We start from the raw sequence: 26,545 nt of genomic DNA, 5'->3' as shown, positions 1-26,545 counted from the left end.
TTCAATCAGATGGTTTGGGAACAAGTACTTGAAAAAACACAGTGCAGTATGGTGCGGGCTCAGTTGGACAACAGTATGAACCACCAGCCTGGAGAAATTGCAGAGGCTCCTGATCCTCAGAATGAACAGTAGCTCAGTGGGAGGAGGACGAGGTCCTGAGCAGCAGACCTGGACTGTAGAGAGAGATTTTAGTGTGAAAAGGCTTGATAGATTTGGTTCAGTGTGAAGGACCCATGTCTATTTTGTGTCCTTGGTTTACTCTAGAAACCAATTTTTCCTAGAGGTTTACCCATATGATTTTTTATTTATATGTTTTCAATAAAGATTTAAGATAGCAGCTTATATTCCAATAGTATTCTGATCCTGACAACAAAACTGTTCAGTAGCCTGGGTGGGAGGTTTCCTATTCTACAGTTGAGAAAATGGTGAGGCAGGTGTTCAATGTCCCATGACATACAAGGGGCTTCAAAAAGTTTGTGGAAAAATTGTACTAAAAAGGTAACAGTTCAATCAGGGTGCAGTATAGCACCGACAAAACAAACATCATTACTCTAGTTCCTGAATGCTCCCCCCTCCGCCCTTTATTATTATTATTAATCATTTTATTGGGGCTCATACAACTCATCACAATCCATACATACATCAGTTGTATAAAGTACATTAGTACATTCGTTACCCTCATCATTCTCAAAACATTTGCTCTCCATGTAAACCCCTGGCATCAGCTCCTCATTTTCCCCCTCCCTCCCTTTTGCCCCCTCCCTCATGAAAACTTGATAATTTATAAATTATTATTTTGTCATTTCTTGCCCTGTCCGACATCTCCCCTCATCCACTTTTTTGTTGTCTGTCCCCCAGGGAGGAGGTTATATGTAGATCCCTGTAATTGGTTCTGCCTCTCTACACCAACCTCCCAGTATCGCCACTTTCACCACCGATCCTGAAGGGATCATCCATCCTGGATTCCCTGTGTTGTTTCCAGTTCCTATCTGTACCAGTGTACATCCTCCGGTCTAGCCAGATTTGTAAGGTAGAATTGGGATCATAATAGTGGTGGGAAGGAAGCATTTAGGAAGCAGAAGAAAGTTGCATGTTTTATCATTGCTACATTGCACCCTGACTGGCTTGTCTCCTCTCTGCAACCCTTCTGAAAGGGGATGTCCAGTTGGCTACAGATGGGCTTTGGGTCCCATTACACGCTCCCACTCATTGACAATGATAATATTTTTTTGTTGTTTGAAGCCTGGTACCTCATCGCTTCGACAGCTCGTGATCACACAGGCTTTTCTTCCATGTGGGCTTTGTTGCTTCTGAGTTAGATGGCTGCTTGTTTACCTTCAAGCTTTTAAGACCCCAGATGCTATATCTTTTGATAGCTGGGCACCATCAACTTTCTTTACCACATTTTCTTTTGCACCCATTTGTCTTCAATGATCTTATTGGGGAGGTGAGCATACAATGATAGGATTTTTTGTTCTTTGATGCCTGGTAACTGATCCCTTCGACACCTCGTAATCACATAGGCTGGTGTGCTTCTTCTATGTAGGCTTTGTTGCTTCTGAGCTAGATGGCCGTTTGTTTACCTGCAAGCCTTTAAGACCCCAGACACTCTATCTTTTGATAGCCAGGCTGTAGGGTTATGGGTCCGTGAGGGATGTCATGTCACAGTGGGGCTGGCCATATGGTCTTCTCTGTGGATTGCCTGCTCTGAGCGGGAATCTCGTTGTCGAGGCTTGGTGGGCCAGGATGTCCTCCACTCTCTTCCTCCCCCTTCATTTGCTCGCATGTGCTCTGATCAGACATGTCTCTCACCCTGAGCTGCAGCTTCAGTGCTGTGCTCTGAAATAAATTCTTCCCTCCAGTTCTACCTTACAAATCCAGCTAGACTGGAGTACACCCATTGGTACAGATACGAGCTCTCAACAAAAATTCAGGACCGATAAAATCCTCAGGAACAGTAGTGGGAATAGTGATACCATGCAGGTAGGAGGATGGTGGAGGCAGGGGGGTGAGGGGAAGAGAAAGTGGAAGCCCATCACAAGGTTGGATATATAGCCCACCCCCTGGGTGACCAATAACAGAAATGTGGTTGAAGAGAGACAACGGACAGGGTAAGACATGAAATAACATATATCATTGATGAAGGATGCACGAGGGTAGGAGAGTACGGGAGAGAAGGGGAAAAAAAAGAGCTGATACCAAAGTGGGGCTCAAGGAGAAAGAAAATGTTTTGGAAACGTTGATGGCAACATCTGTACACTTGTGCTTAATATAATTGAATGATGGATTCTTGTAAGATTTGTAAGAGCCCTGAAATAAAATGGTTAATTAAAAAATAATTTAAAAATAATTGAATTTTTCCACAGACTTTTTCAACCCCCTTGTATGAGAGAGAACCCAGTGCCAGAATTGGCTCCAAAGTTTTTGTGCTCTTTGGTAGTGTTTTTCTTAATAATAATGCTAGCTTTTTTCATAGGCACTAAATGCTTATGTCAATAATCACTAGCATTTTCTGGGCTTTCTTTCCTCTTTCAGATCTTGTGTTGAAACCAGGAATTCACTGACTGACCAAGTCAGTCATTGGGCTGGTCCTTGATCTGACAAATGATCCTTGTGTTGTCTTCTTTAAATGGGAATTGAAATCTTAGCATCGTAGCTGCCACTGTTTTCTGAAGAGAAACCTTAAAAGATATTTTCTGCACCTTTGAGGAATTAGTTGATTGTTATAAGTAATTGTTTTTTGTTTTTTTTTTTAACAAATTACACTTTATATGCCAGTCATTCTGTGGCTGAGATGATTGATACAGAGGTGAATAAAACTTGGAATAGTGGGGAAGACAGACAAGAAGTTGGTAATTACAACATAGCGTGGGAAGTTCTGTAAGAAAGAATTCCAGGTTATTCTGATAGGCCAAGTAGAGAGAGTCAGAATTCCAGGTTATTCTGATAGGCCAAGTAGAGAGTCTTGTAGACCAGGCAGCAGCTTCTGGATCTAAAGAAGGGTCTGGCTAGCAAACCTCTGGGAGTGGTGCTCACTCATCCAGCTTCTGGAAGGAGTTCTCAGGGCCCAGGATTCGGGTCAGGGAATATGATTGCTTGAACCAGTGCCATCGATTGCTCTTTTGTCCTGGACTGATGTACCTTCTTCTTTGCACTAGGCTACGGAACCCCATATGGTTACAGCACAGCTGCCCCTGCCTATGGTATGTATACCCTCTTACTGATTGCTGCTCTTAAGAGACACTGTCACCGCATTCTAAAGCACAGTTTGTATCTAGGGTTTCCTCAAACGAATCCCAGGATCTTAGGCCTGTTTATTCTAGTGACCCAACTTAAATTCCCTTTGAAAATGCCACAACCTTGTGGTTCTTGGTTTGGTTGGAGTTGCTCTTCTCTCTGCTTTGCCTGACTTCAGATTGCTTGTTCTAATTGCCTGTTTTCTGACCATATTAAAATTAAATATTTTAAGTAGCTCTTCTTACAGCCAACTTACACTCCATTCAAAGGCTACTGAAGGGCCAGATCCATTTTCCAGTGTGGCTGCTCGCCACTTACATCGCTGCATTTAAGTGTGTAATGTGGAACTGCGTGAACTACAGGGGGCTTAAGGTAGGGATAGGAAATGGCTCGCTCCAAATTTGTAGCGGTCATCCTTTGCCATGGGGGGGGGGGGGGAGTGAACAGATCTTTGAGAGGATGTAGTTGGGGGTGTGACCTGCTGCAATACTCTTATCTCAGTGCTGACTGCAGAAAGTCTGTAGTACATGTTAGAAAATCACCGGAGTGTATCCCCAACCCGGGGGGAAGCAAATGCATAATTGAAGTCCAATGGCCCTTTGGAAAACTTTGAATGAGGTTTATGTGGCAATGGAGGCAGTAAGGTTTGGAGTCAGTGATATGCTCTTAGACATTTTGTCCTAACTCAGGTGCGACCTGTTACAGAATCAGCCCAACTGCAGGATGTTTGTCCTTGGAGAAGAGATCCAGTGTGTGTGCATGTGTGAGAGTGTGCATGCATATGTGAGTGTATGTGTGTCAGTTCGACCCTAAGCAGGACACCGAAGGGAAAGATCTTATTGCTACTGTGGCTTTAAGTCCTCCTCATGAGCCTCAAAACCTTTGCATTATGCCTTTTCTCTTCACACATCAACTTTTCGATTTTTGGTTGGATGAAAATTATGGGTCCATCAGATACTGCTAGACTGACGCTTCATCTGCTTTCTTAACTGTAGAGATACACAGAAAGTGAGGGGATGTGGCTGCCTTCCCCACTAAGATAGGCCGCTTAGATCCTGGGAAGATGTCCACACAGGGAGTGTGCTTCCTGAGAGGCAGAGTGCCGAGGCTGGGGTTGCATGTGATCCCGGGCTAACTCCTTGCGCACACTCCATTTTGGCCAAGGCTTCCAAAGCTGGACGGAAGGATGACTAGCAATGCGACTTAATCCAGAACTTCTCAATTCAAACCGTCTAGACCAGCGGCTCTCAACCTTCCTCATGCCGTGACTCTTTGATACAGTTCCTCATGCGGTGGTGACCCACCCCACCCCCCAACCATAAAATTATTTTCATTGTTACTTCATAACTCATTTTGCTACTGTTATGAATTGGGCAACCCCTGTGAAAGGGTCGTTGGACCCCCAGGTTGAGAACCGCTGCTCTAGACCTTCCTGCTTTTGTGCATTTACTTTGAGTACTCAGCCAAGTTCTGGAGTCCCTGACCTCGTCACTGTACCTGGGAATTTGTCTACGTTATCCAAAACCCAGTAGCCCTCTAGACTCATTGTGTTACATCTTATGTGAGCGCCAGAGGTTTTTAAGGTCGGTCTTTCTTTTGGACCACAGTTAGCCAGTTCTTTAGTGTAGATTTATAGAGCTGGATTTTTCCCTTTAAACACTTCATAGCTACACTCTCAGCTACATTTGTGTTTTCCTCAAACTTTAAAATTTCTCTCTCTTGTTCCTCCCATTCCTCCTCTAACATTATTCTCTCGCCCTGTGGTTTCCGAGCCCCCACTTCAGAAGGCTCCTGTTTTCCATGTGCCATATAACTGACTTCCAAAGCTGGTGAAATTTGATGCCCCATTTTTCACATAAAAGATTTGGTTTTTAAATGTTACTGTGATGCAAACCTACTAAAACGATGCTTTATTTTGGCTGTAAGGTAAATATGTCTCCTGGCCTTTGTAAAGCTGTTGCATGTGGGTAATTTCCCTCCAATCATCTGGTGCTCTTCAATACCTGCTGTTGCTGCTTTGTGATTTCTCCATAGGTTCAATGCTAGCTAGAAATAGTAGATTTAAAATCATACTGAAGTATGCAGAAGTTTGTGAGGCCACAAGAACGTATTAATTACAAATTTAAGAAAATAATTAATCTTTCCAGATTTGACATGCTGATATTGGCAATAGTCATTGAGCAGATACACACCTGTGCCCGGCTCCTGGTGGAGCTGTTTTTCTGGAGAGTTGAGGCCGGCACAGCAAGACTGTGTTTTGACTCTTGCAGCCCCCGTGTCTTCTCTCACATAGGGTGTGCCAAAATGTGAACCAGCCTGACTTTATGGAGTCACTTTAGACCAGTAATCAATAACAGTGCTTTCAATCGTTAGAATACATGGCAGCTCACTCCAGTGAACTGGTTTTTTGAGTATCAGTCTCTTGAGAGCTATCTTGATTTGTAAGGGGAAACTTACTTATCAAAGCACTATGAACAATTTCAAAATAGAGTTTGTGCCTCGACTACAATATTACATGTTAGCTGACTAATCTGGAAAAGGTTAAGGTGATTACTGTAAGACTTTTCTTTCTTTAACCTGAAAAATTATTTTTGGATTATTAAACTTATTTGGAGTCCTCTCCGTTTCTTTTCTCTGTAGGTTTACCCAAGAGAATGGTTCTGTTGCCCGTTATGAAATTCCCAACATATCCTGTTCCCCACTACTCATTCTTTTAGCAAATGACAGAAGCTAATTCCTATTGAGCAACAATACAGTCAATACAGATGTTAGTGAAAAAGCCTTTTTATCCTGCTTTCTTTGAACACATACTTGATCAAAATTATTTGTAAAGAACATCTTTCTTACTTTTTGATTTTAACAAATGCAAATTTAGTTCTTTAAAACTTGAAAACAAAAAGAAACCAGTTCTGTGAAACGGTACCTCATTTCCGGAAAATAACTTATACCAGCCCTTCTGTTCTAGGGAAATAAAAAAAATCTAGCAGTTAAGCGTTTTAAGTTTTACGAGAAGTATCAGATTATGTAAAATTAAATTTGTGAAGGATGTATAGAGTCTCAAACACTGATCACAAATAAACTGCTTTGTTGTAACATGAGAGTGCTGCCTGGTTCCTGATGCAGTCACTGACCCTTAGCTGACTGATTTGTATTTGCCCCAGGGCACTTCAAGTCTGGGCTGTAGTTATTTTTTTTAATACAATAGAGACTTTTCATTTAAACTTTAACTTTGTAAATATCCAAATGTGTAATTAAAGCCAATAAAATATGGGTTTGAATATTGTTTTAGCTTATTAATTTTGATATGTCTTGGTAGCAAATTACAAGAAATTGAAAACTAATCTTTACTTAGTTCTAGAGCCCATTCATTTGTAAGCAATCTGCTCACGACAAAATGAAGGCGATGGTTAGTCTGAGCCGGTCCCCTTTGCCTTTGTGAGCCCTGGGTACTCCTGCTGTACGAGGGCGTTCCTGGAGAGAGGTGCTAGTCTGTTGTCAGAGTGCTGCTTACCACAGTGACGGCCCTGCCCGGAGATGGGGAAGGAGGGTGATTATTTTAAGTTCCTGAATTTCCAAGTTTTAAAAATAATAAATTAATCGATCAATCACCCACTCTTGTTCTTGTGGCCTTCTTCACTCTGTAAGATACTATGTTCATGCCCTGGCTTTTTAAATCTGGATAAAAGATTAGTGATTTTTCTGGGATTTATTGAAGGGTTCCTTTTTCTCTTCAATTACATCAGAATCTAAAGCAGCAACAGGGTCCCCATAAAAACTTGCTCTTCAATTGTCCCAGTTCTTGTTGAGTGCTGCTGTGAAAAGTGACAGGTTTCAGCCATGGGTCAGCATTTGTTTTTAAGACACCTGATTAAGCTGGTGAAAACCGATCAGTCAAGTAACATTGTGCTGTTCTGTAAAGGGTGCAGACCTAAGTTTTCCACTGGCATTCTCACCTTATTGGAAAGCCTGTAATGTTACTAGAAGGTAATGGTTTCATTAAAGTACTCACCCCCACGAGGACGTGTGGTCTCATGCCAATGTTTAAGTTGGCCTGTCTTAAAAAGGTTTGTCGTTCTTAGCATGAATTAGCTTCTCTCTCCTCAAATTTTGTGTTGAGAGCTGAACACTGCCCATCAGACAGCCTGGGAGTCGCAAAACCTGGCAGATCTATGTTCCAGATTTCTGAGGGACCTCTCAATGTGGGTGAAATGGGCAATTTAAAACACACGCTAGGACAGCTTCACAGAGGTACTTAAAACAGTGATTTTTTTTCTGTATGAGTGGTGGGTGATACTTTAATAAAACCTCATCACTTGCTGGAAATAGCTGTGAACATATCATTCTCATCCTGTGCATCAGTGGCTAGACATAAACAGAGGGCCCGTCTCCGCTGGGAGGGTTCATGTTTCATTGATTTGTTTTGCTGACCGATGGATGAAACAGAGCCATCACTGAGAAGAAAAAGCATGGCTGGTCGGGTCCAGTTTGTATTAATTAAATATTTACTGCAGTCCTCTTTGCTTTGGAATACTATGAATTGGCAGCTGCAGCTGTATTGTTATTGGAATTGATCGTCAAATTTGCATTCCAAGTTGGAATCTCTCTGGAGATTTCTCTCTAGAAAATTCTTTTGAAGTAGCTGACTCTGCTTCATTACTCAAGCCCTCTATAATGGCAAAGAGGGAGCTGTGCTGTTTTCCAACATGATGGCAGTCATTTCGAATGGTTTCTACCAAGTTTTTTTTTTTAATTTTGTTGTTTGTTGGAAGTTACTAACCATGTTGTAAACCTGCCCAGTTGCTGCAAACTTTTACATTTCTCTGCTTTACTTAAAATAATTGAGCTGTCAGTCCTTTGTTAGAAGTGGTAACCATGCAAGTTCAACTGTTTAAATTCTGTAATGAATTCAGTGTACCCCCTGCCCCTTCGCCCTTCCTCCCCCTTCATTTTGTAATGAAAATTCCACGTACAGCTGAAAGAGCAGAGAAATATAAATGGAGCTCTTGGCTTCACCAAATTGCGTGGAATTAACACAAAGTTTTGCTTCTCTGCTCTTTTCTCCACTGTAGGTGGTTTTTTCATTGACAGCCCCTATTGCCAGCCTCTGAGCGTCGCACCATTTATTATTCACTTGGGCCCTCAAGATTTCTTCTCTGACTTCTAGAACCATCAGGTTGTCTGGCTTGAAATGGCAATTCCTATGTCTTGTTCTTAAGAGCAGTGTGACACACACCCCCCTGTCCCCACCCCGAGGCTTTTCAGCTGTCAGACACACCCCTCTGACACCTCCTTTTTGAAAGCAATGACTGAGCGTTTGAAAGAAGAGCACCACTCTATTCAAAGCCATGTGTCTGTTTTAAAACCTTCCTTTGGAAACCTAGCAATATCTCTTCAGAACCCCTTGTAGCCTAGTCTCATGTCGGGGAGTTTACAGACCAATGTAGAACTTAGAATTAGTGTGTGAGCTATGCTATCTTCTGACAGTTTCTAAACTTTTTTTTTAGCACATAAATGGCATAGTGCTGCTATCATTTCTCAGAGACAAGGGTCCTCCTTGAAGCCATATGCTTTGCATGGGGCTGGGTGCCCGGGATGTGGCTTGCACCCTGGATTTCTTCAGGTTGCAGGAACACCCCATCTCTTGTGCAAGGTAATCAGTCCGCTAGATTCCCAACATACCTCATGCTGACAGATGCGGTGCATAGGACGGTGACGCGTGGAATTGGGCTTACATGGTTCCTGAAGCCTCTCAGATCGTTCACCTGGGGACCAAACCACTTGGTAGATTTTGCTAGTATTAGCCTTTTCTTTTGTTTTTAATTTGGATGAATGCTTGAAAACCATGAATCAGTCCGTTACCATTATGAATTGAAGAGCTGGGAATACCTTGTTAATGTATTTTTAAAACTAGTGTTGGACCCTCTGTGTATTTCAGGTTAATACTTTTAAGCAGTTTTCAGCACGCTTATCTCACTTTATTCTCGTTCTCCTCGGACCTTCGTAGCCATATCACTTGTATAAAATAGGCTGAACTGTAGTGACTGTAAGCTGTGATCTCAGTATAAAAAGGTAAGCTCTTTTATTTTCTGATTAAAGAGAAAAATAACTAAAAGACAATTTACACGCAACATGCCTATGTGACAATCATACAGGATGTTTGATCTCTTAGATCCTACGTCATCATCCCACCTTTAAAAACTTGATAGTGTAAATGTAAAGTAGTTATTTTCAGCACTTGTTTTAATACCCTTGTAATTACTTTCTACTCAAGAAAGAAATTTCACATTTGCTAGATTGTGTGTGTGTATACAAATGTATCACATGTGTGTAGACTACATACATGTACCTGCTTTAAATACAAGAATTTAGTGGTAGGGACAGTTCACCTAAGATTTCAACAACAGCTCTCTTTTGGCCAGAGCTCTGGCATTTGTATAAGCAGTGAGATTGGTAACAGTGCTGGTGGGTCGGTCCATTTGTTACTAAAGCTGAGGATCAAAGTGCCAATTTCTCCAGGAGAGAAACCTCTCTGAGGAATGAAAAGCTCTGATCTGTGTTGTATGAATACAACAGCAGCAAGAAGCCATACGTTTAAAAAGCAATAGAAAATAAAACCAAAATATTAAGGTAACTATGGAAAAATATGTAATTGATTGAGTTTTTAAGCTACTTGAGAACCAACTTTGATGAGACTCAGAATGGTGAATACCCAGGCAGCAGAGACCAAGTAGATGTCAGGCAGGCTATTCATCTGTCTTTCTCAGATTAAGTAGCTAGATGATTTATTTCCCACTGTGTTCCGCCATCATGGAGTCCATCCTATGAGATGTGAGGGTTAGGTAAGGGATTGTAATGATCCCCTTGGGTTAGTCTGTGTCTCATAAATGCATTTCATATGTGTGAGCTGTCTGTGCTAGGGCTGTATTTGTAAATATAAATATATATATATAGATCTATAGAGATTAAAATGAGTCTTATGTTTTATATTTGTTTCTAAGTAGCAGTTTTCTTTATATTACTAACTTTAAGGTTGCTGGAACAACTTTTTTTCTTCCCCATACAGAATCTGTATATACATTTTAATGTGGCTTTGGCATTTATACGAAAAGTTGTACGCGGTATAGCTGACTAGTACCAAGTGCAACCCAAACTTGCGTAGACAGCTGAGTGCCTCTCAGGTGACAGCCCCCTTTTCAAGGTGAAAAGGAAACAGAGGCTCTGACCGGTGAAGAGTGTTGGTGGAGTTGAACCTGCTATAAAGATCCTAGTTTGGGAGATAAACTGTGTTTGCAGTGGCAACAGAGTTGTTTCTGCTATTTAATAACACAATCCTTTAATGATACTAGCACAGAATTGGAACGGTTTCCTTAGCCATCATGAGAACCTGAAATCAACACAACTCTGCTTTGTGTCTCATGGACCTCTTTCTATTGAAGGAAGTGGACGAAGTGAAATGAGTACCCACACCCCTGTCCTTTGAGAGCAGCGTGGGCCGTGTAACAGGTTAGAGGGGCAGTTATAACATGCACCATGCATTTTGGATTATGTGAAAGGAATGTGACCTTTATAATCAGTCACTCATTGTCAGTCCCTAGGTTGCTTAGATTTTATTAATAACTAGTGAAAAGCAATCTTAAGTAGTGAGTTAGGGGAAAGAAATAAGGGGAATTCTTAATCCGCCCCTCTTCCAGTTGCAAGATTTCTAACATCACAAGCCCTAGAACTGTAGGGTCTACTGGCATTTCCAAACCAGGGGTATTAGGTGTGCTCTCTGGATAATCTTCACGTAAATCCTATTTGTCACAGGCCAGTCTTTGAAGGCCTCCGGAACAAGAACGTGCCTCATAGAATCATGGCGCAGGCTCTGCAGTGCTCTGGTGGCCGGAGGTTCCTCGGCATTACAAGGCGGCCTGGGGGAAGAGTAGTGCAGATGAAGAACCACGTTCTGCTGCGGTGCATTTGTGTTGATGTGTTTCTCTCTGGCAGTTACATGTAGGGCATCTAGAAGATGCTAAGGATTGGTTCTTTCCTAATAGCATCTTCCAGAAAGACTGGTCTTAAGTCAGGAATTCAAGTGGAGTTGTAAGAATAAACTTTTTTATCCTCTTCACTTTACCATTTTAGGTGGGAGCTAACATGCTTGAAGCAGTGATCTTTGGATTTTTTTTTTTTAAGCAGCATACTTTAAATTAGGTTATGTACGCTTTCTAGCACAGCTGGAAATGGGGGCTAGAAACCATGTGGATATCTGGGCCAAAGCATTTCTTTCCAACCAGCTAATTTTCAGGAGGTTTGGGGTTAGTTAATACACAGAGGGCTTTGATCAGTACCTGGCACATACTCCGTAAATGGTGGGAAGGATGCATGTGAGGGAGGCAAAGGTGTGTGGAGGTGGTGGGGCGTGTGGCTGCCTGCCTGCTTGTGGCTTGTACAGCTGGCTCTTTAGTGCTAACTGGGTTGGAAGGTTGGCAGCCTCTGGGAGAGGACAAGACACGCCAACCAAAGGCCTGGTGAGGGCTGCTATGGTGAAGCCATTATGGAAGCAGAACGACATTGCTGGTTTCTGCTCTGGTAGTTACCCCTATCACTGGTGAGGCTGCTTCCAGGGACTGATAAATACTTGATTTGGACTTTAAGGGTGCTTAGAACTTATACCAAAGGGCTGCACTTAGTGCACCTACCTGCTGACTCCAAGTTTCCTCCCCTTGCATTCTAATGAGAAAGTGTGTTTGATGAGGTGAGCTCTGGAGCTCAAAACCTTCAGTGCTCACCAGGGCTTGGAAGGCTGCAGGCTGTGCCAAGGCACCGACGGACTCTGGTGCTCCTGCGGACAGATCGCATCCCTGCAACTGACCTCTCCCCTCACCACCCTCCCTTTGATACTTTGTGGGGAAAACCTGTGCTCACCACTGCATGAGGCTTCGCTTCTGCCTATCTGTCTGATCTGCCGGGAGCGGGGGGAGTGGGGACTGGTGGCACAGTGGGTTAAACACTGAGCTGAGCTGCTAACCACAAGGTGATCTTCAAGCCTCAAAGCTGATCTATGGGAGGCAAAAGGAGGGAGTCTGTCCTGTGAGACTGACAGACAGCCTCAGGAACCAGAGCGAGCAGTTCTGCTCGGTCCCAGTGGGTGGCTTTGAGTCGGAAGGGACTTGGCAGCAGTAAGTAGGCTTTTGGTTTTCAGTCCCTTTCTTGCCTGTCCACATACAGTTGGATAGTTAATTGTTTAGTAAGAGTCAGAATGGGCAGATGGTGGTTTTTGAATGTGGATTGAATAAAGCACATCTTAACTGTCTGTTCTGTGCCTCCATAGACTTTAGGAGCCTCTGAGGGGAAACTGGGCTGAGTAGCCCAGTCTGTTGAGAAGAGGTGAGCTAAGACAGGAATAAAGCTGGGGTTGTAAACTATTCCAAGGTTATAGAAGCTGTGTGTAGACAAGGACAGAGTTCATTTCAGGAGGTAAATACGGTAGACTTGCAGTGTTGCCAAGGGGCTTCCCTCGAGTCCAAGAGGTGCTTGCATGACTAACACCTTGGCAGAAATCACTCTTCCTCCCAGGTTGGGGCCGTTTGGTTGGATCATTGTTTCTTCTCCATCAAGCTTGAGAGAAGACTGATTGCGTATTATTATTAGTTGTGCCTGCTTGATCAGTTGTTAACTTCTTAACTTCCTGGTTGTTCTAAGGGGAAGCCTGACTTTTCTTTGCAGAAAGGGAAAATTGAGCCAACACATGGTGCGGCCTGTGTTGGGGTGGGGGTCTGATGGTGACTGCCTCCATGTGCCCAAGGGGCCCCAGCAAGTGAGACTAGCCAACACCAGCTGTAGATGGAGCATTCCAGAGTGGTCCTCTTTGCTGCTGTATGGCCAGCAGGACCGAATGGCATCAGCCTGGCTGGGGCTAAGATATCCTCTCAGCACTCCCTAAGAGCCCAACCTCATCGTAGTGTTTTCTCCCTTGAACCCATGGCATAGTTTGCGCTAATGATCTCTGCAGATGCTCCAGGTCAATCAGCTGGCAGTGACTCGGTCGGTATAGGTCCTTTGGGGTGCTGGGCAGCAGCAGACTGAAGCAGCAGCAATGAGAGCTTGGAAATGAGAGGAAGGGAAGTGGGGGTTAACATTGGAATCTTTCAAACACCAGGCACTTGGACTTTCTCATTTCCTTCTCAGAACCTTCTTGGAATTGGGTCTGAGTCAGGAATGGAACCCAGCTCTATTCAACACCCAACAAAGTGCTTTCAGCTACATTACAGCCCGAAGGCACAGGCTGGGAATGGAGAGCAGGACCTGGTGGGCAATGGGCAGGCTCCTGGGAATCCAGTGTGCTAGAATCCAGACCCTCAGCCATGCAATCATCCCAGACCGAATAGCCTGGCTTAAAGACCAGGGTAGTTTCTTTCGAAATAACGGGACGATTGTTTTGATAGACTAGAGGGATGAGCTGTGGCTTTATAAACCAAGGAAGTTTCTTGTATTTGAAATGTTTTTTTTTTTTTGCATGGCTGTCACTGAGAGACAAGGGTTTGTGGTTCATTTAGCCTCTTGTTTCTGCGTGCCTGGTGGGGTACAAGGAAGAGGGTTTGGAATGCGAATGTGGGAGCTGCCCTGGGCTCAGGTTGGAGACAGAGATGGGGGTATCAGACTACAGATGCTGGTTCTATTGCTAGGTGTCCCCAATACCAGCCTTCAGCCAGTCTTCTCTGGAGGTTGAGCCCTGCTCGGTGAGCTCTGGTGGAGCCGGCTTTGAGGTCACTGACGCACTGCTGCTAGTGAGCTTGTAATTCTCCTGCGTACGTCCTGTCAGTCACACAAGCTCCTTTGCTAAATAATGCCCATGAGTTCTCTGCTTAGGAGCGGGTGGGGGTGGGGGTGGATACAACATCCTTTTCAGGGAAAGATACTTCTCACTCATCTCAAAAGGATGCTCTTCCTTGACCATGGCAGTTTTTCTGAGCAGCCTGCCTTAGGCTGGCGAGGGGCAGGAGAAAGGAGCGTGTGGTGAGTGCAGGCTGCGTGAGTTCTGGCGCACTGGCTTGTGTGTGAGCAGAAGGGGCTCCTGGCCTTGGTTGAATCCAGCATTTTGCAGCCTCTCCCCACACTCCTGGTTTGATTTCTCTCCCCACCCAGGACATCTGGGGCAGTGGCAATGCAGGTTGTTGTCCCCACCACTCAACAAACAAGGACACTGAAGCTCAGGGCCTTATTTAACTCACCCCGCTTATTTGTGGCAAAACATTGTGGTTCTTGAATACTTCATTTTTTTAAAGGCTGTGTTCAGAGATGTGATGAGAGCCCGTTCTTAGGAATCTGTTTTGAATTCCACCACAACCATGTAATCTAGGCACTTTCTCTGAGGAAGTGGAGTCGTAGAGAGGAGAAAACTTGCCCAAAATTACACAGCAAGTGTGTGGTTGGGCCCACACGTTCTGGTAGTGCTGTGCTTGATGCTGATGGCTGGATGATTGTATTTTCATGCAAACACTACACTTTATATGATTGTTAAAAAAAAAAATCACACACCCCTTTCCCGCCTCCTCACAGCAGGGTGGTCAAGCACTGTGTGCCTAGAAAGGACATGGGCTTGTGACAGTTCCAACTTACTGGGCGGCAGGGCTGGAGTGGCAGGGTTTGGGCCAACTGTGTACAAGGCCACTCCTGCTGTCTGAAATGACGAGTATAGGCAGCTGATGGTAAAAGATTGATGACAGAGGAAGAGGACGGGTGAGGGGTGGGCGGGCAGGACCCGGGCATTGTGGAGGCTCAAAGCGTAGGCAGGTTTTCATGCTTGGGAGGGGTCGGTGAGAGGACTGGTCTCCACCAAGCTGGGAGATCAGGTGTTGGTGAGCTGCCCCATCCAACCTGCTCATGGGCTGTCCCTGTGCTTTCAGGTGTTTGGATTGGTCAGTCTGTGCCTGGCCCTTACCAGAACTGCTGCTCAACCCTCCCACTCCCCTCCGCCCATCAAGGGGTTGTCTGAGCAGGGACAGGCACACTGGTGCCTTGTGCTTTTTGGATCATTATGTGTGGTTTTGTCTTCCTAGGCCAGGGTGGCAACTCATTGGATTCAGAAGGATAGACCCTCGGCTACCGTGTGGCCCTCCTCAGAGTTCCCCGGGGCTGCATGCCCCTGGGGTTGTGTTCACTGGAAGGGTCAGATTTGTGTCTGCCTCAGCCGCACTGTCGCGGGGTTGCCATGGCTCCAGAGCTGTGCTGGGGACTAGGGCTGAAGAGGCTTTTGAGGGGGTGGTTGAGCCCAGAAGTCAATTTATGACAAGGTTCAAGGTGTCCTGACACAGGCATGGGTTCTTTCAAGACGGGGGTGGGGTTGCAATGTGTCCACTGGCAGCAACCTTGCCAGTGTCCCTGCCACCACCCCTTCCTCTCCTGATCTGTCTTGCTGCCATTGGGTGCTGTGAAGGGTTCTGAGCTCAGTAGCAGAGGCACGTTACGGTGTGTCAGACTCAGGCTCAGCAGCATTTGCTGCAATGGACCAGGTAGTAACTGTTTTAGATTTCTCGGCCTCTGTGGTCCCTGACCCCGAGGACTCAATTCTGCTAAGGTCAGAGCACCCGCAGGCAGCATGTGGATGGCCGGGTGGGCTGTGTGCCAAGGAACCAGAACAAACAGTATAGCCTAGGGGCCAGATCATGCCTGCCCTGCCCTGCAGCCTTTGGTTTACTCATGAGAGACTTCCTTTATACCTGCTGCCTGAGCCCCGTTAGCTTTCCGCAACCTCTCTCTTGTGCACCCACTGTGGAAAAGCCAGCAGTGGCCTCTGACCTAAGGAGTTTGGCTGTTGAGTCAGAGGGAGGGGACTGAAGGATAGAGCAAGTAGCTGAGGATGGCATTAGCGGCTGTCAGGGGAGGTACAGGGGTCATCTTGTGAAGGGCCATGCACACCAAGCCATGGAGTGTCTAACTCTTGGCAATGGGAGCCAGTGGACATGTACGTTCAGAAAGTGAGCACAGGCGTGATTTTACAAAGTCACTTTGATTGTGGGAGGCCACAACATCTAACTTTCCATTTAGTTTGAGCCTTTTAGCCATGGTGGCTTACTCGTTGGGCTGCTAACACAAGGTCAGCAGTTCAAATCCACCAGCCACTGTGGGAGAAAGAGGCGGCTTTCTGTTCCTGTAGGTAGTCTCAAACCCACATAAGCTATCTTACCTTGTCAGATACGGCCACTGTGAATCAGAATGAGATGGTGAGTTTACAGAGTTTGTTTTAACCAGGACCTGGGCTAACCTCATCGTGCAAAGCTATTGGCTTCATTGGGCCAGTGAGCACCCATCTTTACTTGAGACACGGTAGAGCTTGGCAGACTCTTCTCTTCCAGGCTTCTTCCTTCCTGCTCAAAAACTCATCTGTCATCGAGTCAAAGCTGACTCATAGCGACCATGGAGAAAAAGCAGAACAGCCACTGAGAGTTTCCAAGACTTAACTTTTTACAGGGGTAGAAAGCCTCATCTTTATCCCTTGGACCAGCGGTGGCTTCAAACTGCTGACACTGCAGTTAGCAGCCCTGTGAGTAACCACTACTGGACCAGGGCTCCTGTCCTTGCTGGGATTGTGTCCCAAGACAAAGCATTCTGTCTTTTCTCATGTTACCTGGGGCCTGATGAGGGAGGGCAAAATGCTAAGAACAGGTTTCCTCCCTTTCAGTCAGGCGTGCAGGAGCTTGGTCCTTTCCTGTCACAGAACATCTGTGAGGTGCTAGGGAAGGCACTTTCTCCATCCATAGGAGGAAGACTTGGAGGCCGAGTGCTGCATGTGCAGGAGGGAGTGAGAGCCCAAGGCTGGCCTGGGGAGGGCCTGGAAAAGGGACAATACAAGTGCCTGCACAGAGGGGACTTACCCTTGTTCCCTCATCACCTCCTAGGAGGAGCTCCCAGCAGGGGCAGCCCCTGCCTCTGCCATGCAGTGGGAACAAGAGACACCCAAGGCGCTCTCACGGGCAGGGAGTCACTCTTCCTCCACAGGGCCTCAGAGGCTTTGTGTTCTTGGATCCAGGCAGGGGTGCTCTGAGCAGAGATGGACAAGGGCCCCTGGGGGCCCCAGTCATGCACTGGGAAATTGACTTGTGGTTGCACGGAGCCAGGGACTCAGGTTGCTGTTCTACCAGACACTAGGCATGAACCTCATGACACAGAGCAGCAGCACAGGAAGGGAAGGTGACTTATGTGGGCCATACATGGGTTCCCCCACCACCCTGCACCTCCAGAGGTGCGGCCTTGCACCCATTCAGCAGCCTTGCAGGCAGGTAGTTGTGGTGGTTCTCAACTGGTTGTCAGCCACCGGAAGTGACACCAGAAGCCAGGCCCGAATCCACCTGCATAGGCTTGGTGCCATCAGTCACGTGCTCCTGCTTATGAGAGGATGGTTAGAAAGTACTCCTGCTGCTTTGGCAGTCCCATTTTTTTGTGTCCCTTTTTAAAGATAGATGTTCCTGCTCCATCACCTTTTAGAAAATAGCACGCAGGGTCCCTGCCGCTCTGCCCTCTTTCTGATGGCGGGTGCTCGCCCTCTGAGAGCCGGTGTGATGTGCCACACAGTCCAGATCACTTGCTTCCTTCATGAGCTTCTGTCATCTAACCTTCCTTGTGCCTGGTCTCCCCAGGCTCCTCCAGACTCCAGCCCTGACACCTACTGTCACACTTAAGGTACCATTTGGAAGTAAGCCCGGCAAGCCCTGGTTCCAAAAGTACCTCTCCTGTCACTTGACACAGGGGTGGCTATCCTGACATCACTGGCGTCCCTTTCCTTAAGGAGTGGTCTTGCCAGGCGCAGAGAAGGTGCTGAATCACCCTTGCTCCCTCAGTGCCGTGGGCTCTCAAGCTGGGCCAGGCCTAGTCATGGAGGTCTGTCTGAGCACCTTCTTCCTAGAAGTGTCGGCGGGAGCCTGGCCCGGCTTTCTTCAGTCCTCCGGGGCCAGGGCCAGGGTCTGGCTGTCTCGCAAGCTGCCTCCATCCAGCTCGTAGCTGCTTGCCTTTCTAGTGCACCAGGGCTCCAAGACATGGATTGGACCCTTGGTCAAGGTGAGACTTGCTGCCTTTGCCATTTTTGTCTTCTTTTCTAGGGTAGGCCTCACAGACTTTTAGTCTTTAACAGCAGGGTTATCTTGTTAGGTCCATAGCATCTTTCATCTCAGGCCTTTCTCCAGGTACCCACCAGTCAGGCTTGTGTTCGAGCCTTCAGTCTCTGTAAGTGACTGACCACACCCTCCAGAGGTCACCATAATCACAGCCAGGTCTCTTCCACCCAGGAGAAAGCTGGGCTGATGGGCAGTGGCGGGATGGCCTGGAAAGCAGGTGGGCATGCAGTGGAGCTGCTCAGTGGGGCGCTCTCACGAAAGTCAGTTGGTCTTGCTCGTCAGCATCAGGGTGGGGTTCAAGAGGCATGGGAACAGTGGAAAGTGTCTGTGGTAGACACTTTCCCTACTGCACGGTTACACACATTGTATTGGACTTTTGCAGTAGGTCCTTTGTTCTGGTCTGGTGATGGCCAAGTTCATTTTTAGTGATGTATTCAAAATGTTTGTATCTATTGACTGTTTTTTGGAATACGTTGGTGTAAATAGTAAAATTTGCAGTGCAAATTCCCTGGCAATAAGGTTACATTGTGCATTATGTTAAACACCCGGAAAAGGCAACCACTAAGGACTGTCCGTCCCCATGGGGACGATGGCAACACACAGGAAGGACTGAGCATGAAGCCCTGGGTGTGGTTGAGCAGCAGCCTGCATGTGTGGACTGTCACCTGTGCCTCGCCGTCACCCAAAGGGATCTTCTGCTGCTCACATCTTGGCCCCTCCCTCTGCACCGAGCGATACTGGACTTCTGGCTGGCCGCCGCCATCTATCTGTCACGCCCTGACATGTTGCATTTTCCCCATTTGGATGAACACTAATAAAAGCTTCTGTTTTAACAGCACTGGGCCGGCCTGTTCTGTGTAGGCACCTCCACCATGAGGAATCTTTGAAGAGGACTTACATTCTCATTTAAGAAACAGGCCTTCTCTGAACAAGCAAGGCACTATAACTGGAAACCATGTGTCCCTATTGAACTGGAGGGTCCCAAGGTTTCCAAAAATCAGTCACCGCCTCTCTCGTGTATTGTGCCCCCCCCCCCCAAGTCTGGTGTTTCCACTAAACCCAACCCCAGAAGCCTCTCACACCAGTGTCACCAGCAAGAAGCTTAGATTCTCGACCAGGGGTGCACTTTTGACCCCAGAGAAAAGTTAGCAGTATCTGGGAGACTCTAGGTCCTAACAGTGGGAATGCTGCTGTGCCTTCCGTCTGCAGCACAGGGCAGAGCACCCGCACGACACAGATGGAGCTGTTCGGGGCTACAGATGCTGCCCAGCTCTCAATAGGCCTAAACTCTGCCCTGCCTTCTCAAGACACCTCCCCCCCCCCCCCCCCCCGATCACCTCAGCCAACCCCGACTTCTCATCTTGTCCTTCATGTAGCCCCATAGAAAGTTCCCACAGTTGGCAGAAACGCCCCAGTGGCTTTACGTTGTACTCTTTGGCCACAGCCCCAGTCTACTGGCCTGCACTCTGCTCCCATCATTTCCCAGGCCTACCGCGTTACTGGTCATTGCTTCTGACTCTCCCACCTGCTGCTCCACCGGCAGCTCCCTTCAGCCACAGGGCAGGGCAGCCGTGTCCTTGTGCTCAGTTACATACCTTCCCAGTTCCCACAGGGCTCTGCACACCTGGAACATCTCTGAACCACCTGGGGTCGCACTTCAAATTCATCTGTCTGTCTTGTTCACAGCAGAGCTGGGGGGGGGGGGGTGGGCAGCCCTGAGACAGGTCTCTCACTGGGTCTCCCAGGAGTGTGCTTTCCTCTCTCTGAACCAGGGCAGAGGCAGGGATGAGGACTTGTCCTGAGTGCCAACATTTATGAACACGGACCTGAAGGACAGGAAAAGTACTGAGCAGACTGCTCCTTCTGGACTCTTCCTGTCTTAATCTGGGAAAGGGGTTGGGCAGTAGTGTGGATCCCAGAGAAATGCCCTCCTCTGCCTGCTTCCTGTGAGGATGGCCTTTCAGTGGCCCCTGCCAGGGTGCTCTCAACCTCGGGGTGGTAAGGGAGAAAAGGCAGGAAGGGCCAACCACTAATCTGACCTTCCTGTGGGCAATCAGCAGTGTCCTGGGCCTTACCTTGCTTCTCAAGTGATACCTCTGGGGGCTCCTGGAAGCATCCTTCTTCCCTCCTGCTGCAGAGGAGAGCGTGGGCCTAGGGGCCGCATCCCCACAGGCAGGAACCTGGGCCACCTTCAGATGAATAGACTGGACGGGCTGACCCCCCCGAATTTCTGTCCATGACCCCACTGCCCCAGCTACTGTGGGACCCCTCTCTTTCCCTGCCCAGTGAGAGACTTTTGTCTTTGGAGGCATGATTACAGTCCTCAGATTTCCTACACCTCAAACACACTGTTCTGGTCCTGTGCCCGCAGAGCTTTAGTGCCCAGAGGAGTGGTGCTCCTGGCTAGTGCCAAAGGCTGGGTCATCTCGTGCTTGCCACCTGGTACCTGCAAGCTGCCCAGTGGGAGCTGTGAGAGGAGAGCAGCTCCCTGAGGTCACACATTCTGCTCGACAGCACAGAGGGGCAGAAGGTTTGCACCAATTTGCTTTTGTGGGCCAGGGTGGGGGGGTGGTGGTGGCAAGAGCACTAATGACAAAAGTGGCTTTCATAAAACAATGCTGTTTGTACCAAAATATTTAATGAATATGCTTGTTAAAATAAAACCCACAAAAGAAATAGTAATACAATTTTACTGGTTTATATATCAATTCATAAAGTCGACACACTGAAACTACCCTAGCACGACGTCCACACACCTAGTATTAGATGGGCTTACAGCTGTTCTGGGAAGCGAAGAGGAAAGACAAAGCCTCGGGGTGGGGGTGGGGGTGGCGTCACTTGCTACCTCCCGGACAGATGACCTCAGAAAGCTTTAGTACAGCTGACAAAAGCAAGACAAACCCACCCACGTCTTTATATACAAACCAGTGCCTCTTGTAACCAGCTATCTCCACACTGCACGCAGCAAAGACAAGACCGTCTGTGAGACAGCTTCAGTCAGCTTATCACTATATAAATTAAGTGTCAGCAATTTAAAAGGGGAAGAGGGAAAGAAGGTGCTAAAATCTCCATTCCAGAGTGAAGTGAGAACTCACAGCTAACCTGACGGTGGGGTCCCCCTCAGCCACACTCAGGTGGGGCCCAGGGGCTCGAGGAGGGACACAGGACAGGGGCTTTGCAGCTTGTGGCGTCTACAAACACTCATGTTTACACACACACACAGCTCCGTGTGTCTCACTGGTACGGCATGGTATACAAGAACACGAGGAGCCTTGAGGTGAGGGCACGTGCCGACGACCCCAGCCTACAGTGGAAGTAAGTGCCTGGTAACCACCTCCCTATGCTGTGCAGCTGAGCCACCGGGTGGGATTTCAACACTGTCAGTTGGGTGTGCTGGGGAGGGGTATTTACATATACACATAGACATGACACATTAAGCAAAGTAAGATTTGTCCACGTCCCGATTAATCCAGTCTCACAGTTACGTCACCCAACCAACATTGTGAAGTGATTTTGGCAGCTACGATGCAAAACAGGAACGATGAGAGTTGCATAGAATTGATCGGAAACATGTGAATGGTGCCAAACCCAAATCTGTGCATTGATTATTCAGGTTAACAAAACTAGGTGGCTTCAGCCACAACCATGAAACCATCCTATGTAACACAAAGTGCTTCTCCATGACTATCTGGGGACCCTCTGCTGGCACTGAAGCAGATGTGAGTTACGTTGAGTTCCTGATCCCCTCCCTGCCCCGCCCCCCTCAACCCGACCCATATACATAATATGTATACTTTAAAAAATTAAAGGTTAAGGGGGAAAAAAACCCAACAGATCGAAGGATCCCCAAACTACTCATGTAAATCTCAGCCTCTGGGCTGGTTTGGTTGGTGACCTATGCTGGGAAAAGGCCTGGAGGTCACACCAAGGAGTGTGTTCTAGTGTTCGGAGCATCGGCTGAGCTAGCAGGCCTGTTAGTATCAGTAGTTAGAGCCCTACCCCAGAGGCTGCCTGCTTCATGAGCTCTGGCCCAGTGACCTACCAGCATGCTTCTATGGATCTGATTTAGACACATTCTGGTCCTGGGACAAGTCACAGAATCACACATCTGGCCAAAGAAGGCAACAAAAGGTGTCATGTTTTCTGAAGGTGCCTGGAAACAGCAGTTGCTCTCAGCAAGTCTCTTTCCCTTGAACTCCGGTAGCTGTCTTTATGGAGCTCAGTGTGCGGTTGAACCATGTCTTCTTGGCCGCCTGTACCTCATTGAGGGCGAGTCCTAAATGGTGCTCCAAGTCCTGCAAGATGAACAGAGCACACAAGGATGTGGGGCACCAGTGCCAATGACACTACCGCCCCAAAGCTGAGCTGAGACAAGAACTCTGTGTTCTCTACCCTCAAGAGCTCTCTGGAAACTCCTATCTCACACTGCCGTGGAAGTATCCGGAATGTCGAAAGACCCGGGATCTTTCCTTATCAAGACCTGTGTCTTGCCTGGTGTGTTTATCACAAGAGCCTCTCCCTCCCCTGTCAGTCCACTGCACACCAACCAGGTCAGGTGGTGGAGCTAGGGACTTACCTCTGATTGCAACACTCATTCCCACCAACGTTGGCAGTCTAAACGGTCTCGTCTGGCACCTGCGATGCTTTAGAGCCTGGACCCACTTACACTCCCTGGCTTCAAGCCCACCTCCACCCGGACTAGCTGGAAGATTGGGCAGGAACCCATTAGCTGAGGTTCCCCCACAGGTTGGGCCCTCTCAGCCCTCAGCTACTGAACACGCCACTCTCCACCTGGAATGCTCACTGTTCTCTCGCTTCTGCATCTGGCAAAGCCCTGTTCCTCCTTTGATCACAGCTCAGAGACTGCTGGCTCCCTTGGTGATGCCTTTCCTGATTGTCCTGGGCAGTCACACAAGCCACGTCTTAGCTTTGCAGTCCCAGCACCTAGAATGGGGCCTGGCAAAGAGCAGATGCCCAGTGAATGTGTGTGAAGAAGGGCCCATCGGCCAGAAGTGGTCGTCCTGAACTCCACTCCTCCCACAGTGCTTAGTGTTGACCGCGTGCTAAGTATCAGTGTTCTCGGGATCCAGCCATGCAGCAGGAGTATGACCAGAGGAGCCCTCTCACTTCCTCACTGGCATCAGAGGTCTCATGGAGTGGGGCGGGGGAAGCACAGGCTCTCCTTGAAAGCCCTCACCCTGGCTGTGCCGCGCCCTTCCTTTCCACCTTATCGCCTCCTCAGACATGCCTGTCAGGTAGGGACTCTCCACCCCATCAGGCTGTGCGATGCAGGCCAGGGCCCCGCTGTGATGCTGCACGACCCCAAGCTGTGTCCCTTGGGCTCCACTAACGACAAGGATTTGAAAGTGCATACAGAATTCTCACGAGGACAGGCCAGCCGGTGACTAAACAGACTTCGTAGAGGTCCAGTCTTAGCCTTCTCCCGATGAGGGTTATGGCCAGAGCTGATAAACCACAAAAGCGACCCAAACAGTAAACTTCCACCTCATTTCTGGGCAGACCAGGGAGTCGAGTCCCAAACGCGCCCTCCCACTTCGTCAGCCCTAGAGAAAGTGCTTCGCTGGCTGGTACCTGTATCTTGCACTCAGCTTCTACCAGCTGGAGCTTGGTTTGTGCCAGTTCCAGCTCCATCTCTCTCAGCTGGTTCCTGAGTGCCTCCTTCTCTCCGTCTGTGTCCTCATCTGAGACGTCCTTGGCTGAGCCGAGGCCCTTGACACGGCCTTCTTTGTTGAAAACTTCCCGGCAGCGTGCGCAGTCATCCACTCTTTGCTGAAATGGGATATCAGACGTAAAGGGACAAAGCTGCACGGAGGAACCAGCCCATCTCCCTTTCTTGGGGCGCAGGAGCTCAGTGCCAGAGCTCGGAATTTCCGACTGCTCTCTTTGGAAGGCTCGGGAAAGCTGCCTGGGATTATATATCCCAGGCCAAATAGATATTGTGTTCATTCTTAGGCCTTGACCCAGGCAGGACACTCACCTCTAGAGACTTTTGTTAGGAAAATGATGCAACAATGGCTAGATAATGACATATGTACCAGGATTTCATCACAGATTCGGAGGGGTGGGAGTTAAACTACCCCAGAATTGGGGTCCACACACGCCATGCATACGAGGAGGAGGTATGCAGCAGCTGAAGAGTTTCTGGAAGACTTTTTGATAATCGGTGGCAGTGGTTAAATGCCAGGTGAAAGAAATGAGACATACAAGTGCATATAAAGCACAGTCACAAAAATAAAACTTTAATATGTTTCATCAAAATAGGAGGTCTAGACTCTAGGAAACAACATGATTGCATATTCCTCCAAGAAAAGGTTTTGGTACTACTAAGCCACAAAAGTGTCCTACATAAAACATCTTACTTTCAGAGACGTCAGCGGGGAAGGGAGTAAAGAGAAGCAGTGACATGGATTGGGTTACTACAGAACCGAGACTGGTAAGCGACACAGTAAAGTGTGGCTAACAGTCCTGTTCTCGGGAGCAATGGGACTACAGCTTGGTTTAGTTTTCCTTATTTTCTCCGAGTCTTTAAGTTTTGTAAAATAGACACTCCTGGCAAAACACCAATTTTAATGGAGACCAGGAGTCGTGAATCTTGCTCCAAAGACAACCCTCCTGGCCCTGCCCCCAAATACTGCCTGTGCTGAGAGGGTCACGGGACTAGACCTTTAGTTCAAGTACGTCTCGGGTTCCTGTCCAGTGGGTTGCCAGTACCTCGGCCATATATCTGTCAAGTAGTCTTCTTTGTAGGACGTGACAAGTTCTCAAGGGCATGTCCTCATGGTCACTGAGCGGTTTCCCATTCACGGCGACCGCACAGGTCAGAGTAGAACTGCCCCCCTGCAGGCTTCTGAGACGGTTACCCTTTTTTTCAAGGGAGCAGAAAGTGTCATCTTTCTCCCGAGGATCAGCAGGTGGATTCAAACTGCTGCCTGTAGTCAGCAGCCAAGTTCATAAAACCCTTACCCTACCCAGGCTCCTCCAATGGAAGTACACACATTACCAACCTGTGAGAACCAGCCAGGCCCTTCGCAACCCTTCTCCCTGCGGGTGCAGCCCTTAGCACAGGACTGCACACAGAGGGGAGTGTGTCCGTGGGAGCCCCAGAGGAGCCGAGGTCTACAGCCTGAGCCCTGAGTCCCTCTCACATGTGAAACTGGCCAAAAGGCACCTCCCCAAACCTGCTGTGCCGCTTCTGCAGCCCCAAACGCACTCAGGAAAGGTCTACAGTCGCTTTGATAAAGGAAAACGGAAGGACTTACCCGAATTTTCTCAATTTCTACTTTATTAGCAGTCTGCTGTTTCTCCAACCTTTCACTTAACTGAGAGCAAATCTGCAAACGAAATGAACATAACCTGTAACAACAATCCCTTCGGCAGGACCATGAGCTGTGTGATCTGGGCTCAGGAAAAAATGGCTGGCTGGAGCTGAAGCACGATGCTGAAGAGCAGGTGGCCACTGTGTGGGGCAGAAGGGAGCTTCCTCTACCTGTGCCATCTCGGCACCCACAGGCCTAGGATACGCAGGGGCCTCTGGCACACACACCCCAGCCCCACCCCCCTTCGAAGACTCAAGAACCTCGCCGGTCTCTCGGACCAGATCCGGGATTCTTAAACTGTACCTGTCAGGCAGAGAACTAGACACAACCCTGTGTAATAATTCCAATATGGACATGCTCCTAAGACTGCCCGGTGGCTTTCATTCATTCGGTGCTGCCCCCTACTGGCACTATGGCAGGTCCACCACAGACAGTCTTAGGAAATCCTCCCCAAGAGGATGGGCTTCCACATCTTACATTCAGGATCAGAGGGGAGTAACTGAGCCTGGATTGGTTTGAAACCAGGATATTTTGGTTTCATTTGGGTGCTACAGTGCCTCCAACACAACTTCAGGGTGTGCAGATGCCCCCACCCCCCAACTGGAGCCATAGGACTGACACACCTGCTTGTAGTCACCGATGATGGAGCTGTTTGTTTTAATCTCAGACTCAGCCTTGTCCAGTTCCCGGCGGCACATTTCTTTCAACTGCACACAGAAAAGCAAAAGGGAGGGTCTAAGAACAAGTAAAGGAAGCTCTGGAGCGTCAGCATCCTGCTGGGCTCTCCATAGTGCGCAAGTAGCTCTGGCAGGCCCCATGGTGCTACCCCTTACTCTGCATGCCCTGCGAGCGAGCGAGCGAGCGAGCGAGCGGGAAATC

At 47.8% G+C, this 26,545-nt stretch overlaps 2 protein-coding genes across 7 annotated transcripts in view; one reads left to right on the top strand and one right to left on the bottom strand.

Annotated features, from left to right (window-relative positions):
• STRBP (spermatid perinuclear RNA binding protein) overlaps positions 1-19,254 on the top strand; it is a 160,257-nt gene extending 141,003 nt beyond the window's left edge. For 2 of the 3 annotated variants that reach the window (XM_075560464.1, XM_075560465.1), the window contains exons 17-18: positions 3,159-3,203; positions 5,878-6,802. In XM_075560464.1, coding sequence (XP_075416579.1) covers positions 3,159-3,203; positions 5,878-5,954 — 122 coding nt within the window. In that variant the 3' untranslated portion in view covers positions 5,955-6,802. Of the gene's footprint in view, positions 1-3,158; positions 3,204-5,877; positions 6,803-19,165 lie in introns of those variants that run through there. The other variant, XM_075560466.1, reaches the window with a different exon arrangement.
• Positions 19,255-20,948: 1,694 nt separating this feature from the next.
• The window catches only part of RABGAP1 (RAB GTPase activating protein 1), a 166,449-nt gene continuing 160,852 nt past the window's right edge, over positions 20,949-26,545 (bottom strand). For all 4 annotated transcript variants that reach the window (XM_075560458.1, XM_075560457.1, XM_075560459.1 and 1 more), the window contains 4 exons: positions 26,290-26,373; positions 25,610-25,681; positions 23,922-24,119; positions 20,949-22,624 (listed from right to left, as the gene is read on the bottom strand). In XM_075560458.1, the coding sequence (XP_075416573.1) occupies positions 22,502-22,624; positions 23,922-24,119; positions 25,610-25,681; positions 26,290-26,373 (477 nt within the window). In that variant the 3' untranslated portion in view covers positions 20,949-22,501. The remainder of the gene's footprint in view (positions 22,625-23,921; positions 24,120-25,609; positions 25,682-26,289; positions 26,374-26,545) is intronic.

This window comes from Tenrec ecaudatus, chromosome 10 (genome assembly GCF_050624435.1).
Source record: "Tenrec ecaudatus isolate mTenEca1 chromosome 10, mTenEca1.hap1, whole genome shotgun sequence".
NCBI classification, from domain to species: domain Eukaryota; kingdom Metazoa; phylum Chordata; class Mammalia; order Afrosoricida; family Tenrecidae; genus Tenrec; species Tenrec ecaudatus.
This window is presented reverse-complemented; position numbering and strand designations above follow the sequence as displayed.